General features: G+C 44.0%; 1 protein-coding gene across 1 annotated transcript; it reads right to left on the bottom strand.

The window, feature by feature from the left end:
• Positions 1 to 251: 251 nt before the first annotated feature.
• LOC113201459 (Fc receptor-like protein 3) lies at positions 252 to 13,992 on the bottom strand. Its single transcript, XM_026415217.2, has 14 exons — positions 13,962 to 13,992; positions 13,155 to 13,175; positions 11,674 to 11,916; positions 10,949 to 11,209; positions 10,473 to 10,757; positions 9,444 to 9,725; positions 8,826 to 9,104; positions 6,992 to 7,270; positions 6,512 to 6,625; positions 2,869 to 2,896; positions 1,939 to 2,057; positions 1,321 to 1,389; positions 480 to 511; positions 252 to 395 (listed from the first exon to the last, which is right to left on the bottom strand). Exons 1-14 carry the CDS (start codon positions 13,990 to 13,992, stop codon positions 252 to 254), a joined length of 2,187 nt encoding a protein of 728 aa, XP_026271002.2.
• Positions 13,993 to 14,584: the final 592 nt, after the last annotated feature.

Here is a 14,584-nt window from a genome sequence, read left to right as displayed (position 1 = left end):
CATCTGCATTTGGATCCTGCTTTTGTTTGCATATGACCTTGGATAGCCTCTCTGGGCCTATTTCACCTTTATGGACCTCTGACTCATCTGCAAAACAGAAATTATAGTGCTTAAGCCTTAGAATTATTTCTGTGTATTTACTGCAATTCTATAGGTAAAGCCTTTGTGACCCTGGCTAGACGGTCCTCCTCCTCTAGTCCACGGCACACAGCTGTTCCCTGGGCTCTCTGTGGGCCACTGTTGGTGAGGAGCTAGTGCTCTGAGGCTGCTGGAGCCCATGAGACATTCTCATAGTTTTCTGTAATGTCCTCGTGGTCACTGCCTCTTCGGCTGGCCGGTCCTGCAGAGTCCTCCGGGTGTGCCTTCTTCAATTCTGAATAAATGACCACAGGTTCCTGGTGGAAAACCCACAAATTTTAAGTACCTAAATACAGATGAGGAAGAGCAGAGAAGAGAGAGGGCCAGGAAATGTATCTCACCTTACTGTTCCTAGGCGTCCGCGGTGAATTGGCTGTTGGATGGGAATAGCAAAGAAAAGTTTTAAGTTCTACATTTCAAATTTACAGCCTATTCACAGTGCATTCCCAGTCCACTCCACCTCTCCTGCTCATCTCTTGACTGTTTTCTCTGCTGACTTTTTCTAAGTCCTCACAGAAAAAAAAAGCACTCTTTCCCCTCCACACACAAGATATATGCACACTAAAAACAAGGCACCTCTGTGGCCGTATTGACCATCTGGGAGGAAGTGGCCCACAGCACTCACTTCTCTTTGCACAGGGAATTTGGAGAAGGCTGGAGGAGAGACCCGCCGTCTAAACCACACAGCAGTTCCCCCAGGAAGCCAAAGATTTGCAGTGGAGCATTAAGAAAATTCACTGTGTGTTCCTCTGTCCTTCCAGAGAGTTGTTTGTGTCTCTCTTGTTTATTTATTCAGCCAACAAGCATTCATTGAAAAGTGGCTTCTTATTAAACATTAGGTACATTACAAGGAGGCAGAGATGACAGAAGCTCAGTCCATATGACCAAGGAGCCCATGAGTTCGAAAAGGAGAAACGGACATCGAAACCAACGCAACAGGTTTCCAGAAATGCCTATTGAACTCTGCTGTTGCCACAAAGAGTGATCGTGGGAAGAGATGATGAGAGTCACGTCCTGAAAGGTCGGCAAGGACAGATAACAGGGACTGGGCCCAGGAGAAGCAGGCCATGTCTCCCATGTTAAGCTCACATTTGAGACGACTCTTTGATCAAAGACCCTTGTCTGGATCTGAGAGCACTGCCACCTACCACCTCGCCTCTACTTGTCTGAAAGGTATCTCACCTGAAATTCCGTTTGTATTCGGGATGCTCCTGATCTGAGAATAAATCAGGTTTCCTTCTTCAGGATTCACTGTGAGAAAACAGAAGATGTTACATGGCCCCCATCTGAGAGTCTCCTGCTATGGTTTAGTTTGGGATTTGGTTTGTTCTCCAGAGGGTCATCTATCAGAAGAGTGGTCCCCTGCGTTGTGACGTGAAGAGGTAGTGGAACCTCTAAGAGGTGGGGTCTAGGGAAAGGTCTTGATTGGCACCTCCCATCACTCTGGATTCCTATTTGCCACATGATCTCCCTGCTTATGTGCACTCCTGAAATTGTGATGCCATCTGCCATGACATCCTCTCCAGAGCCAATGCCAGTGCCATGCTCTTGAACCTCCAGAAATATGAGCTAGATAAAACTTTTTTTCTTATAAAGTACCCAGTCTCGGGTGTTTCATCATAGTAAGGAAAATCAGACCAATACTCCTTTACAGCCACCAAATTTATAGCTGCCTTTTAATCCCTATAATGTTAGGTATGTCATATTTAAATTGGCTATGAAAGGGCCCTGAGTTGTTGCTCAGTCCTTCCTCTGTACTGGTACTTCCCTAGAACCCTGTGTCCCTTAAGAAGTCCTTACCATTGCTGTACACTGGCTGCAGCTCCAGTTGGACTAATTGCTCAGAGAAGGGGGGCTCCTGGGCATCTAGGCTGGAGGGCCCAAACCCGGAAGTCTCCTGATGTTCACTGGGACTGTAACTGTGACAAGAAGACACAATGGACGAAGAGTGTTTGTGAGTTACACAGAGTCTCAGAGAAATTGGTATCCAGGAAGACCTAGAGCCTGGCAGGATTTACATAAAAAAAAAATTATCACGGACACTTTTTCATGACTCTTTCAAGAAAATATTGGAAAAAGTGTGGTGCAAGATGGACCCCAGGGGAAGCTAGCTGAGGCCAAGTCCAAGGGCAGAAGCCACACAGTCTTCAGGTCCCTTTGAGAGGATAAAACTTATATTTGTCTAATTGTTAAGATTATTTTTAAAGATATTAATGTTTAAACGTTGATACGCAAGGTCTTCTGCATTCCCATGTAACTTGACCTTTGTCTTTTTTAAAAATTTTCTACCTCGTGTGGTAAGACTCCACTTTCCCTGTAAGATATTATAAAGTTTCCTCAAAAAAATCACCTCCTTGTGCACTGTTAATTTAATGCTGGCATTTAGTATCACTTCCTAAATGAGTGAAAGAATGAGAGAAACAGGGAGTGAATGAACGGTGGCCCTATGCAGGGTGACGTCATTAAGACGTCAGTGGTCAGTTCTGTACTGCAGCTCGGAGGTCGATAAATAAACCCAGACAACAGCATGCATTCCGTATGTCAGTTGACATAATATTGTCCCCAAAGAGGAGTGGGACTGGTTTTCTGATCACTTTTTTTTTTTTTAATTTTGTAAGAACGTTACAAGGTTGGTAGGAAGTCCATTCAAAACTTTAAAAATGAACATCATCCTAGTTGTAAACAAATTATGCAAATGAACCCAAGCAGCACAAGAATCCGAGACCTTACCTAGGTGTCCCCGTGGCCGGAAGTCTCCCTACAAAAGGAACAAAGGAACACTGAGGGTAAGAGAGCTGTGTGGACAGTGGGCTGCGTCAGAACACTCCTTCCTCGAAGTCAGATTCACTGTAAGATCTCAGACATGGAGAAGCTTGGGGAATAACCTTCCATGCCCCCATGTCATGTTACACCTAGGGAAGGCGGGGTCTTGGAGGACATCTGCCCAGAATCACACTCGTTATGAATCATTTTTCAATCCGTAACAGCCATGCGAAAAGAAATTCTAAATAGCTGTGGCCAGGAAGCAGAAGTGAGACGAGGCGATATTTAACTCGGGGCCCAGGTCTTCCTCCACACCCACTTGTTCACTGTGACTGCAGCTTAACACTGACACCAAACTGCGACTCTCGCGGTAGGTGGTAGACACGCTGTCTGCTTTACTCTGTGACCCCTGCAGATCCTCTGAAGAAACGCTGAACTGCACATCACTTGGGCACTCGGCAGTTTCTCCATCCCTTTTCTTTCCATCTCTTTCACTGGCTAATTTCAACTTATCTGGACTAATTACAATATTACCCAGTCCTATGTGCCTGGATCTAGGTGGAGTTGATGCAACGCTCTGATGCAAAGGAGGAAAGAGAAGCTGGAAGTGTGCGATCATGACTTAGGCCTGTGTCTCTGTCCTCACGACAATGAGAACCCACGTCCACCCACAGCCAGTGTCTTCCCTGGGCAGTTTGTCTGTAAGGATGGGTCTGGAAGTCTATCTCCTCACTGTAAAAAGAAAACTGAGATGTAAAGAGGTGGCTATTGACCATGTCTTCCCTGAGGACATGTGGGCCAGGAACTCTACTAAGCAGTTTGCCTACATTGTCAAAGGTAGCTACTGTTATTATGACCACTACCTAGATGAAAAACACTGGGGTTTGGAGAGTATAAGTGACTTTCCTAATATCAAGAAGCTAGCAAGTAAGTTATGGGCTGGGGTTGTGGCTCAGTGCCAAAGTGCTTGCCTAGCACGTTACTAGGCACTGGGTTCAATCCTCAGCACCACATAAAAATAAAAAAATAAAATAAACGCCTGCTGTCCATCTATAACTACAAAAAAAAAAGTTAGCAATTGACATTACTGAAATTTTAACCCAAGTACTTTGAATATAGAATTGACACATTTTTGCCTCTTTTGATAATTTGTAGGAATTATTCAGGCAAGAAGTAGAATACTTTACTTCTAGAAATATGCGGAAAGTTTGAGCTCCTTCCTGAGATAAATGGTCAATAACGGGACAGGGAATTTTGCTATGGGGTGGAGGATTCAGGAGTCAAGATTTTTGAGAAGAGAAAGACAGAGACCCTCTTCCTGGTGAACTCTCACCACTTCTCGGTGAGTCTGCTATTCAATACACTTCTCCAGGAAGCGAATGAAGGGCTGAGCACTTGCTTGGCATGCATGAAGTCCTGGGTTCGATTCTCAGCACCACAAGCAAAACAAAACAACAGCACTTCTTCTAGACCTGGTGGACAGAATACCCCCTGGCCTTCTGTTCACATGGATCACATTAAATAGTCAGTACTCTCCTCCTTCCTGGTGTCGTGGTGACCGAGTAGTCTGCTTTTTGAACATTATCCACTTCAACAGTGAGATTCTAATGCCCTCTTCTAGGTAGTGGGGAGGGAGGTTAGACAGAGATTAGATGGGGGGATTCATTAGAATATTGTGTAGCACTGTGGGGTAACTATGGTCTACAACAATTTATTATGCTTCTAGAAATAACTACAGAAGTACTTGAAAATTCCCAAGACATATAAACTGTAATATTTGAGGAGATGTATTAATTTGATCAATACATACCATGTACATGTATTGACTTATAATATTGTATCCATAAATAAGTATAAGTATTATATGACAATTAAAATAAAATAAAATCTAACTTACAGATGGTCTAAACACCTTTCATAAAAGGTGGACACTCTCATATTGGATGAAAGGAAAAAGAAGGAATTAATCACATTTTAATTATTAAAAAAAGATACACTAAAGTATAGGACACAGATAAATCAAAAGTAAAAGGACAGGGAAAGAAATACCATGTTAGCAGTGATTATATTTGTTAACATGCTAATATTTATAATTGTATTAATCAGAGTTCATTATTACATTAGTATCAAACAAGAACTCTTTCAAAGTAAGTGATACTATCAGGGAGGTTTGGTAAAGAGGGTCATTTTGTAAGGATAAATTTTTTCAATTCATCAAAAACACATAACGCTTCTAAATATTCACACAGCTCATAAAGAGCATCAAATCCTCAAAGCAGAACTAGATACGACTACAGGAAGAAATGAATAAATTCACACTTGCAGTTGAAGATTTCAATTCCCTATCTCAACTATTGATAGTATACAGAAAATCAGTAAGAACATAAATGAATTTAGTAATGACAGCACACTTACTGTAAGAAATGTTAGAAGAATCCCTTTTGGCAGATCAAAAATGATACGAGATGGAAATGTGAACACACAAAGAAGAATGGAGGATATTGAAAGGGTTAGCTAAGTGGCTACAATTTTGACAGCAAATCCTATAAAGGCAAGAGAAGAGAAAGATATCAACCAACTCCCTCTTACACACAGATACAAGCATTCTTAATAAAATTTTAGCAAATCAAATCCAACCATCATGATAAAGACCCCAGAAATATAATATGGCTTGAACACTCAAAGTTAACCTTATTAATAGACTGAAAACAGAAAATCACCCGATTATTTCAATCAATGCAGAAAAAGCACTTGACAAATATCTATGCCTGTAAACATTCTAAACAGATTAGGAATTAGTAGGGACTTGCTTAGCCAGATAAAGTGAGTCTATGAAAATCCGACAGTTGGCAAAATACTTGATTGTGAGAAACTGAATACTTTTTTCCTAAGGTCAGGAACAAGACAGAGATGTCTGCTCTGACCAGTTCTATTCAACATTACATAAAAGGTTCTAGACAGTGCAATCAAGAAAGAAAAAGAAAAGGTTAAGACTGGAAAAAAAGTGATACTGTCTTTATTAGCAGATAGCATGCCATCTAGATAGACAATTATATGAAACCTACAAAACAGATATTAGAACTAAGTAAGGAGTTTAGTGAGGTTGCAGAGTATACAATTAACATGCAAAAGGCAATTGTGTATCTATGTACAACCAACAATCAGCAATTGAATTTTTAATCTCCTCTCAGTTGTTCTCTATTAGTTTTATCCAAATTTCAATACAGTTGACTGCTATTCAAATGTATCTTGGCTTATGATTTGCACTTTTGACGATCACCTGCTTTTTGTTACAAATGGTGGAGGGGTTTGGAGGCCCTTTTGTTTTCAGTAGGCTTTGGAATGCAGGTAGAACAGTAAAGCGCTTAATTTTCCAATTTTTAATTGAAAGCAAAGCTCTGATACATAATTCATCTCAAATTAAACACGAGAGATAAAAAAAAATCCCATTGAAAACTTTACTCTACCTTTTTTGTTACTATTGCCTGTAAAACTGAGGGACTAGTACTTAGAAGGAATAATTGGCTTTTATAGGATGCACTACCCAACTCCAAATCATTATAGCAATGGCCAAATTCACAGCCTTAAGGGCTAAGACAGAGACACCTACCTGGTTTCTTTTGGCTCTTGATGCGATACAGCCAAGTAGCAGCAAAGACAAGGATGAGGAGCAATCCCCCAGTGAGTCCTGTGGTCATAAGAACAATTCTTCTCCTGGAATTCCCTGAGAGCCAAGATATATACTTGAGTTTCAAGGGCAAAAGTTTGGGATCTAGACAAAAAAACATGCAAGTGGAGCTAAGATCTATTAGGGCAGGTAATTTTCCAGTTTCTGATTTCTCCATTCAAATTATCTTTAGCATAATTTGTGATTTTCAAAACAATGACATGTTAAAGGTGGTCACTCGCATCTAAGATTAAAATTTATTCCCTTTCCCCTTTCCACATGAAATCAGCATCCATCTCAAGCTGCTCCACACCTTGGTGGGCGTGTTCAGAAACTTGGCCATTAATAGAATTTGTACTGTCCACTGGAGGACTATTTTACTGCCTACTACTATGGCCTCTAGTTCAGGTGCCACTAACTCACCTGTGATGCTGAGTGCCACCACCTCACTGCGCTGAGCCCCCAGGCCATTGTTAGCGTCACAGGAGTAGTTTCCAGAATGTTCTGCAGTCAGGGAGAGGTTGAAGGATGCTCCTCCTCCAGAGGGAACCAAGATGTTCCCCAGGATGACGTTCTCATGATAAAACTGGTACAGGATCGGGGGAGAGCCCCTCAGGGCCTCGCAGTGAAGCCCCACCATGTCCCCCACCTCAGCCTGGACCCTGGGAATCCTGAATGTGAGGACAGGGTGGGACACTGGAACTGAGAGAGGAAAATAGTTCATTGGCAGTTTTGTATAAGCATGGATACAAGAAACTGTAATAAAAGAGTATTCTGCATAGTTCATAGTAGGAACACAAACCTGGATTCAGAAAGATATAGGTTTGAATCCTGATTCTGCCCTTTGTTAACTCTGTAATCTTGATTTTTACTTTACTTATTTATTTATTTAGGTACTGGGGATCTAGTCCAGGGGCATTTTACCACTGAGCTACATTCCCAGCCCCTTTTATTTTCTATTTTGAGACAGGATCTTGAGAAGTTGCTTAGGGCCTTGCTAAGTTGCAAAGGCTGGCCTCCAACTTGCAATCCTCCTGCCTCAGCCTCTGGAGTGTCAGGTATTATTATAGGCATGCCTGGCTGTAATCTTGATTTTTAAAAACTTTAACTTCTCTAAGTCTGTTTTTTTTTATTTCTAAAAAGGAGCTAATAATAAATTATGTCTCAAACTATTATAAGAATCGTGTATGTAAAGTGATCAATGAATGCCAAACTATCATTATTACAGATAAAACTAAAATCAAGGGTCATTTCTAGGATATTCCTATTGCTGAATCTTAGCTCTAAGATCAAGACATGGTTCCATATCTATCTAATTTAGGACCTCATTATTCTCCACCCAATTACCTGACTTCATTTTCCAAGTTACTCTCCAGCACTGTGTAACATCCATCCCTCTATCATCCATCCATTTGTCTATCATTATCATATATCAAATGACCCCAATAGAATTTAAGTTCCATAAGAATAGGGATTTATCTTTCCTGTGTTGTATTTCCAGTTGCTGAAACTTTGCATGACATTCAATAGTTGCCCAATAATTGGCCAAGGAACTAATTGACCCAGACTGGCCCAAAAACATCCAGATGCAGCACTAGCAACAATAATTCCACGTTCATTGATGACTCTAGAGATAGGACAGCAAATGAGAATAGAAAAAACCATTCATGTGGAATAAGAACGAGAAGATTGCTGGTTCTGCTAAGTGGTGAAGAAACTTAAATGAGATAGTTCTCTTTGTGTGCAGTGCTTTAGATTAATCCGTGTGTTTCACTGGCAAGAGACACTTGGGAAGGATCTTAAGCTCTGCTTTGTGTTACAGACCGACTCAAGGGGAGGGAGTGTGAATGTGGGACCATTCATTGAATGGCAATGATTAGACCTGAAATATGAGCCAACACTGGCTGCAAGAAAGATGGCTTCTGCTGGTAGAGTGCTAGCCTCACATACACAAGGCCCTGGGTTCAATTCCTAGCACCACCACCTTTAAAAAAATAAAATAAAATAAAAGGTGCATGCAGGCAGGAAGAAAATCATGATCAGGGCAGGGAATGATGTTTCCTTGCCAGTAATCGCTGCAGCTCGCGTATCTGGTATTTTGGAGTCTTTGAACTTCCTCTGGAGTGGGGAATTTGGGAACTGTAGCCTCTTACAGAGGAAAATAAAGGAATGTGTAATCACAGGAAAGAATCCATGCCAGCAAGAAGTCCAACAGAGTTCTGTTGTGTCTGGACTACTGTGTGTACAACCTGCTTACCTAGGACGTGGAGACTCACTCCGTGACTGCGCTGGGCCCCCAGGCCATTGTCGGCCTCGCAGGAGTAGTTTCCAGAATGTTCTGCAGTCAGAGAGAGGTTGAAGGATGCTCCTCCCCCAGAAGGTGCCGAGCTGTTCCCCAGGGTGACATCTTCATGATAAAACTGGTACAGGATCGGGGGAGAGCCCCTCAGGGCCTCGCAGTGAAGCTCCACCACGTCCCCCACCACAGCCTGGGCCCTGGGAGCCCTGAGGGTGAGCACAGGGCGGGACACAAGACCTGAGGGAGACAGAAGGGCTGTCAGATGAGCTTAGAAGTAGATATATCCCTTGATCACTTCTGTTCCCCACTGCCTGCACTTTCCTAATCTAACGATCAGAAGCATTGTCCTAAAACCCAGAAAAGTAGCCCAGGAGAATTTTGTCCCCATCATCCCAAAGTCTTCTCCCCACGGGAGCAAAGCATCTCCCGCTCATTTTGCCACGTTTGTAGCGGCAGGGGTCGTTTTTTTGGATCTTTGCCTCTGTTCATTGGCCTGCTTCCAAAACTTCAGGGCTGATGGAGAACTTCAACTCTGGCTTGCAAAACAAGGGTGGTAGGGAGGAATCAGGAGCTCACTTCTCACGGTGACGGTAATCCGCTTGCTGAGGATGGGGACGTGGTTGTTGTCAGCTGCACAGTAGTACCTCCCAGTATCACGCTTCTGCACGGCGGGCACTCGCAGCTCTGCCAACAGGGAACGCTGGGTTTTTCTGCCCAGACTTATTCCCTCTTTGTGCCAGGAGAATGTGATATTCCCTGTGCCCTCGGCTACTGAACAGATAAGGACCAGATTTTCTCCTTCAATCAGCTGCCCCCCTGGGGGCTGGATCTCTAGATTCACATCAGATACAGGGATTCCTGGGAAGACACAAGGTAACACGGGAGGGTTTTGATGGCAAGCACTTCAGAGTCAAGGAAAAGTCTGGAGCCGCCAGGAATAGGCCAATAGTCGTAGACGCAATAGGCCAGGGTCCAAAGTCGGAAAGAAGAAATTAATTTTATAAAGAGATCAGTAGCTTTTCCCACTCCCACAACAGCTCCTATCCTTGGGAAATGCAGGCACCAGGCCCATGATCTTAAACCCGGTGTTGTTTGCAATCACATTTTATGAACACGTATCTGGAAAGAATCTCGGATATGCTACAGAATAAGAGTACTGGGGATGTTGCCTCTATCCTGAAGTGACTTTTCTCAGAATCCAAAACTCTTTCCCCATCCTTTAAGGGTTCTCCAGTCTCTCTTCCATGCCCCCACATTCTTCTCTGACTATTCCAGTCCATAGTCATCTTCCCCTTTTCTGATGATTTTGGTGTGAGGTTAAGTCAACTATGAAAACACTATCGGGACCTTCTCAGACAGCATTTGGTCAATGGTGCTTCTAGTTGTCCGGTTTGGGCGCCCAGTAACTGATGGATAATTACTATTGCCTGGCTTAGATGGAAAAGAGGGTCCTAGGGAAGTTGGTCCAATACTGAGTCCAAATAGAGAAAGATACCATAATCGCTGGAGCCTCTCTCGACATCAACCACCCCAGGGGCAGGGGGTGTCCTGAACTGTTCTCCTCTCCCCAGCTCTGGAAGAGCAAGCAGCCCCTGTAACACTTACTCTGCACAAGGATACGGGACACCCAGCTCATTTTCATGATTCTGGGAGTTGCTGCCTCTGCCTTACACCGGTAGAGCCCCGAATCTTCGCTCCCCATTGTGGGCATCTGGAGCTCTGGGGAGCTGCTGCAGCCTGACCCCAGGGTATGGCCATCTCTGAAGAAGCAGAACTGGAGCTGGACATGGGACCTCTGAAAAGCAAGCTGCGTCTCACAGGTCAGAGTCCATGGGCCTCCCTCAATGGGCTGGGAGGGACTGGCTTTCAGCACAGGACGTGGAAAGAGCTCTAGAGAGAAGGAACACAATCCTTAGGGAACGGGGCACAGATTTACCTGTGCTGTCAGCACCCCGAAGTGGGGACCATCTTCCTCCCATGGCCCACGGAGATTTTTTATGAAATCCCCACTGATAAACACCCTCCCTTGATCCTCACAACTTCACTGCCAAAACCTAAACCCACAGGCGTTCAACCATTACCTTGAACTTGGATACTTAGGGATTTTGAAGTTTTTTTCCAAAACAAATTCCAAGATTCCTTAGAAGCAGTACAATGATATTTGCTATCATCTTGGCGCACTGAATGTAATCTGATGAAGTCTGAGTTATCACCATCAGGAAGTTGTTTTCCATCTTTGTAGTAAATCTTTTCATGTATTATCTCTTCTCTCCTCCCTAGGCATCTCAGAACTATATCATCTCCTTCAAAGACCGGGTATGGCACCTGGAGGATCAGCCAGTCTGCAAAGAGCCAAGGACATACTCAATTCTTCCCTGTCATTTCTTTCTTTGCTCTCAGTTCTCCCCACGAGAAAAGAGCTACAGCCCTGTACACGCCTGCAAATGTCCTCCACCAATTTTTCCACATGCTCCATACTAGATTCTTCCTTGTTCTGGAAGAGGGAACTAATTTCTGGAAAATGTCCTTGAGAAATCCCATCTTTAAAAGAGGAATTCTATCCCATACCATATTCAGACCTGGCCTCCTTTTTGCCTGGTGGCCCCTGGGATGCAGACACTTCTCTGAATGAGGAAATGGACAGCACCACACTTTGCTGCTGCCGTGCTTCTTGCTCTCCCCACTGGGGCCAGCCCATCACACATGCCCACGCCTGTCACAGTGCCATCTGGGTTCCCCGTGTTAACCCAGCTCACAGATATTCTGCCCAGTGGTTTGATTTTAGAAACTCCTCCTTTTTTCTCACCAGATGAAAATTCCACATGTACACGGTCACTGTAGGAGGATCCTTGGGTCTTGCATTGGTAAGAACCAGATGTTTCGATTAGGATCCTTCCAGATGTTTCGTCAATCAATTCATCATCCCAATACCAAGATGTGCCTTCCTGGGATTGCAATTGGTGATTGACACATGTGAGAATCATCGTTTGTCCCTCGAAGACTGTGGACCATGGAGGATCTAGCAGAAGTACAGCTTTGGGTGGTACTTCTAAATGGGAAATAGACAAAGGCAGGTGAGTGAGGGGTGGGCGGAGGACATGGGAGGGGCTAGCTTTGCAGCTGGGGATTTTCCTGGGACTAGGGTTAGAAATGGAACAGAGACAGCTTTGAAAAATGCCTGGGAGAGAATCTGTTCTTCCGCATCCTTTGCCTACCCTGGACCCGGGCAAGGGGATATCGTAGGAGATCGGGGTCTTGGCAGGGGCTCAGAACAGTTTAGAAGACATGATTAGTGCCAGGTGTGGTGGCACATTTTTGTAATCCCAGCAATTTGGGAAGCTGAGGCAGGAGGATTGCCAGTTGAAAGCCAGACTGGACAACATAGGGAAACCCTGTCTCAAAATAAAAAGGGCTGGGGATGTAACTCAGTGGTAAAGCACCCCTGGATTCAATTCCCAGTACAATAAAAAAAAAAAAAAGATTTCTCATTGTACAAAGACTGCTAAGTCCAGAAGGTAGGCGCTGAGATACTTTTGTTCTATTCATTCTTTTCAAGATGAAGGTGAACCTGGGCTGTTCAAAAGCAGTTTCTAGACTCAAAAAAAAAAAAAAAAAAAAAAAAAAAAAATCACTTTGGGCTTGACTTGAAATATGTAATAAACAAGATTCTTTCTTCACTTTTGTTATTTTTAAACTTTGCTTAGTTGGAGAATCTACAGGGAAGGCAACTCTTCTCTACTCTCCATCTAAGTTGGACACAATCAATAACAAAGGCATATAAAGAATTTGAAGTAAGAAGGTCGGGCTGCTTGAGAAATCAGGCTTGTGTTTAGGATTGCAGCTCACTGATGGACCGGAAGCTGAGGCATGAGCTCCTTTTGGAAATATAGAAGGGTTTTACTGTGGCATTAGCCTCTGTGAATAGAAGCGATTCCTGTTTCCTTTGGTAGCAGCACTAACTTGGACACACAGAGGAAATGACTTCGGGGGTGGAGGAGATGAGGCCCGAGAGTCTCTGAAGAGTTGCTTGCTGCGTCTACCCTTCCTTCTGCTCATGCTTGCTCCCTCTCTGCATGGGGTGTCCTGGTAATGTGGGATGAACTAGAAACTGAGAAGCTGGGGGCTATTTGCCCAACATGGTAGCAGGTGTGACCCCAGCACAGCAACTGATGTTGGCATCTCCCCCGATGTCCTCATTTGCAAGTGTTGGGCAAATAGCCCCAACATGCTGGCTGAGGGGGATGAGTGATCAGAACTTGGGAGGAACAGAAAGGAGGGGAAACTTACGTGATTGTTCTCCCCCGGGAGCTGTGAGGGAATCCAGAAGCAAAGGTTATTAGCATAGAACGATGGTTCTCAAATCTTTTCAATCAGATGCTTTAGGAGAACTTTTCTGACAACCTAACTGCACAACGGCATCTTTCCTCCCAATTCTTGGCACCCATTCTGTACCACCCAAAGTTCCTAAACAACCATGAAAACATTTAGTCTACGATTGACTTTACAAACGCAGTGCCCGTCCACAGGCCTGGCTCGTCTCTGCACCCGCCTGCGTGACAACTTCTTACTCCATTCCCTTCCTCTCTTCTCCCACGGGAACTCACAGTGCCCACGCAGGAACCACTTGGAGAAATGGCTTCTCCTCCCCTCACTTTCTTGGGCCTCCTCGTATTCCTTCTATTTTTTAAAACTCTGGCTAAGTTTTGGCTTAAAACCGGGGAGAAGGAGGTCTTGTTTCTCAGTAGACCTTGCCTGACTCACCTAGGTTTGGGAAGCTACTGCTTGTCTGAAAAGTTATTTCGTTGGGAGCTGTACAAGGAAGGAATTTAGAGCTGTGGATTGGCAGAAATTTAAGCCCAAATCTCCTATAGGATTAAAAAAAAAAAAAAGCCAACAATGATACAAAACCAAGGGCCAATCCTTGGCTTCCTCGGATGGCTGTATTTGGAGTTTTATGGTTGTCTTGGGAACACGGGCCTTCTCTGTCTTTTCTTGCTATCTGACTATGAACCCCAATGTAAAAGAAGAGACAGAGGCTCCCTTGTCTGACTGTAGGAACTGAAGCCACTGCCCTATCCCAGTCCCTCTACTCACCCAGGATCAGCAGCAACAGCCACAGAAACATGGGAACCAGGCCTGGCTGCAGGCAGGGCATGTCTGTCTCACCAAAAGGCAGGCTTATTTCCCATCTACAAGGGAAAATGGGAGGTCATATTCAGATAAGAGAGGTAGAAATTAGAAAAGGGGAAGTAGAAGAACTTGGTGTCACGTCTCACCCCTGGGTTTTCAAACACCAACATGACAGCCCTCCCAAGTGATGTCTGTTTCTCAGCCCTGGTAGCTGTGTGCTTTCATATATTGAGGGCCACCTTCCAACTGTTCAGACCTCTCAGAAAAACAAAAACAAAAACAAAAAAATATATATATATTTCCAAAGCTGTGCCTGGGCTCTCTGAATATGCCAAGCCATACATTTGTTTATATTCAAATAACTTGTCATTTCTCAAATGGAAACAACTTCCTCTCACCCCCCAGCATTTCTTCAAATTCATACATCCTCTAGGTCCACGTGAGGTGCCTAACATAGATCAAGCACGGACGTGCTTGACCGGCTCAGTGTTCTGATGCGTTTGGTGGTGAGAACCGGTCACGATGGGCAAAGTGCCACTTACGAAGCTGAGGGGAGAACTAAAGAATGTCCACGGGCTTCTGCCCCT

The sequence above is a fragment of the Urocitellus parryii genome, chromosome 11, assembly GCF_045843805.1.
Source record: "Urocitellus parryii isolate mUroPar1 chromosome 11, mUroPar1.hap1, whole genome shotgun sequence".
Taxonomy (NCBI): domain Eukaryota; kingdom Metazoa; phylum Chordata; class Mammalia; order Rodentia; family Sciuridae; genus Urocitellus; species Urocitellus parryii.
The sequence above is the reverse complement of the archived record's forward strand: the minus strand, read 5'-3'. Positions and strand labels throughout refer to the sequence as shown.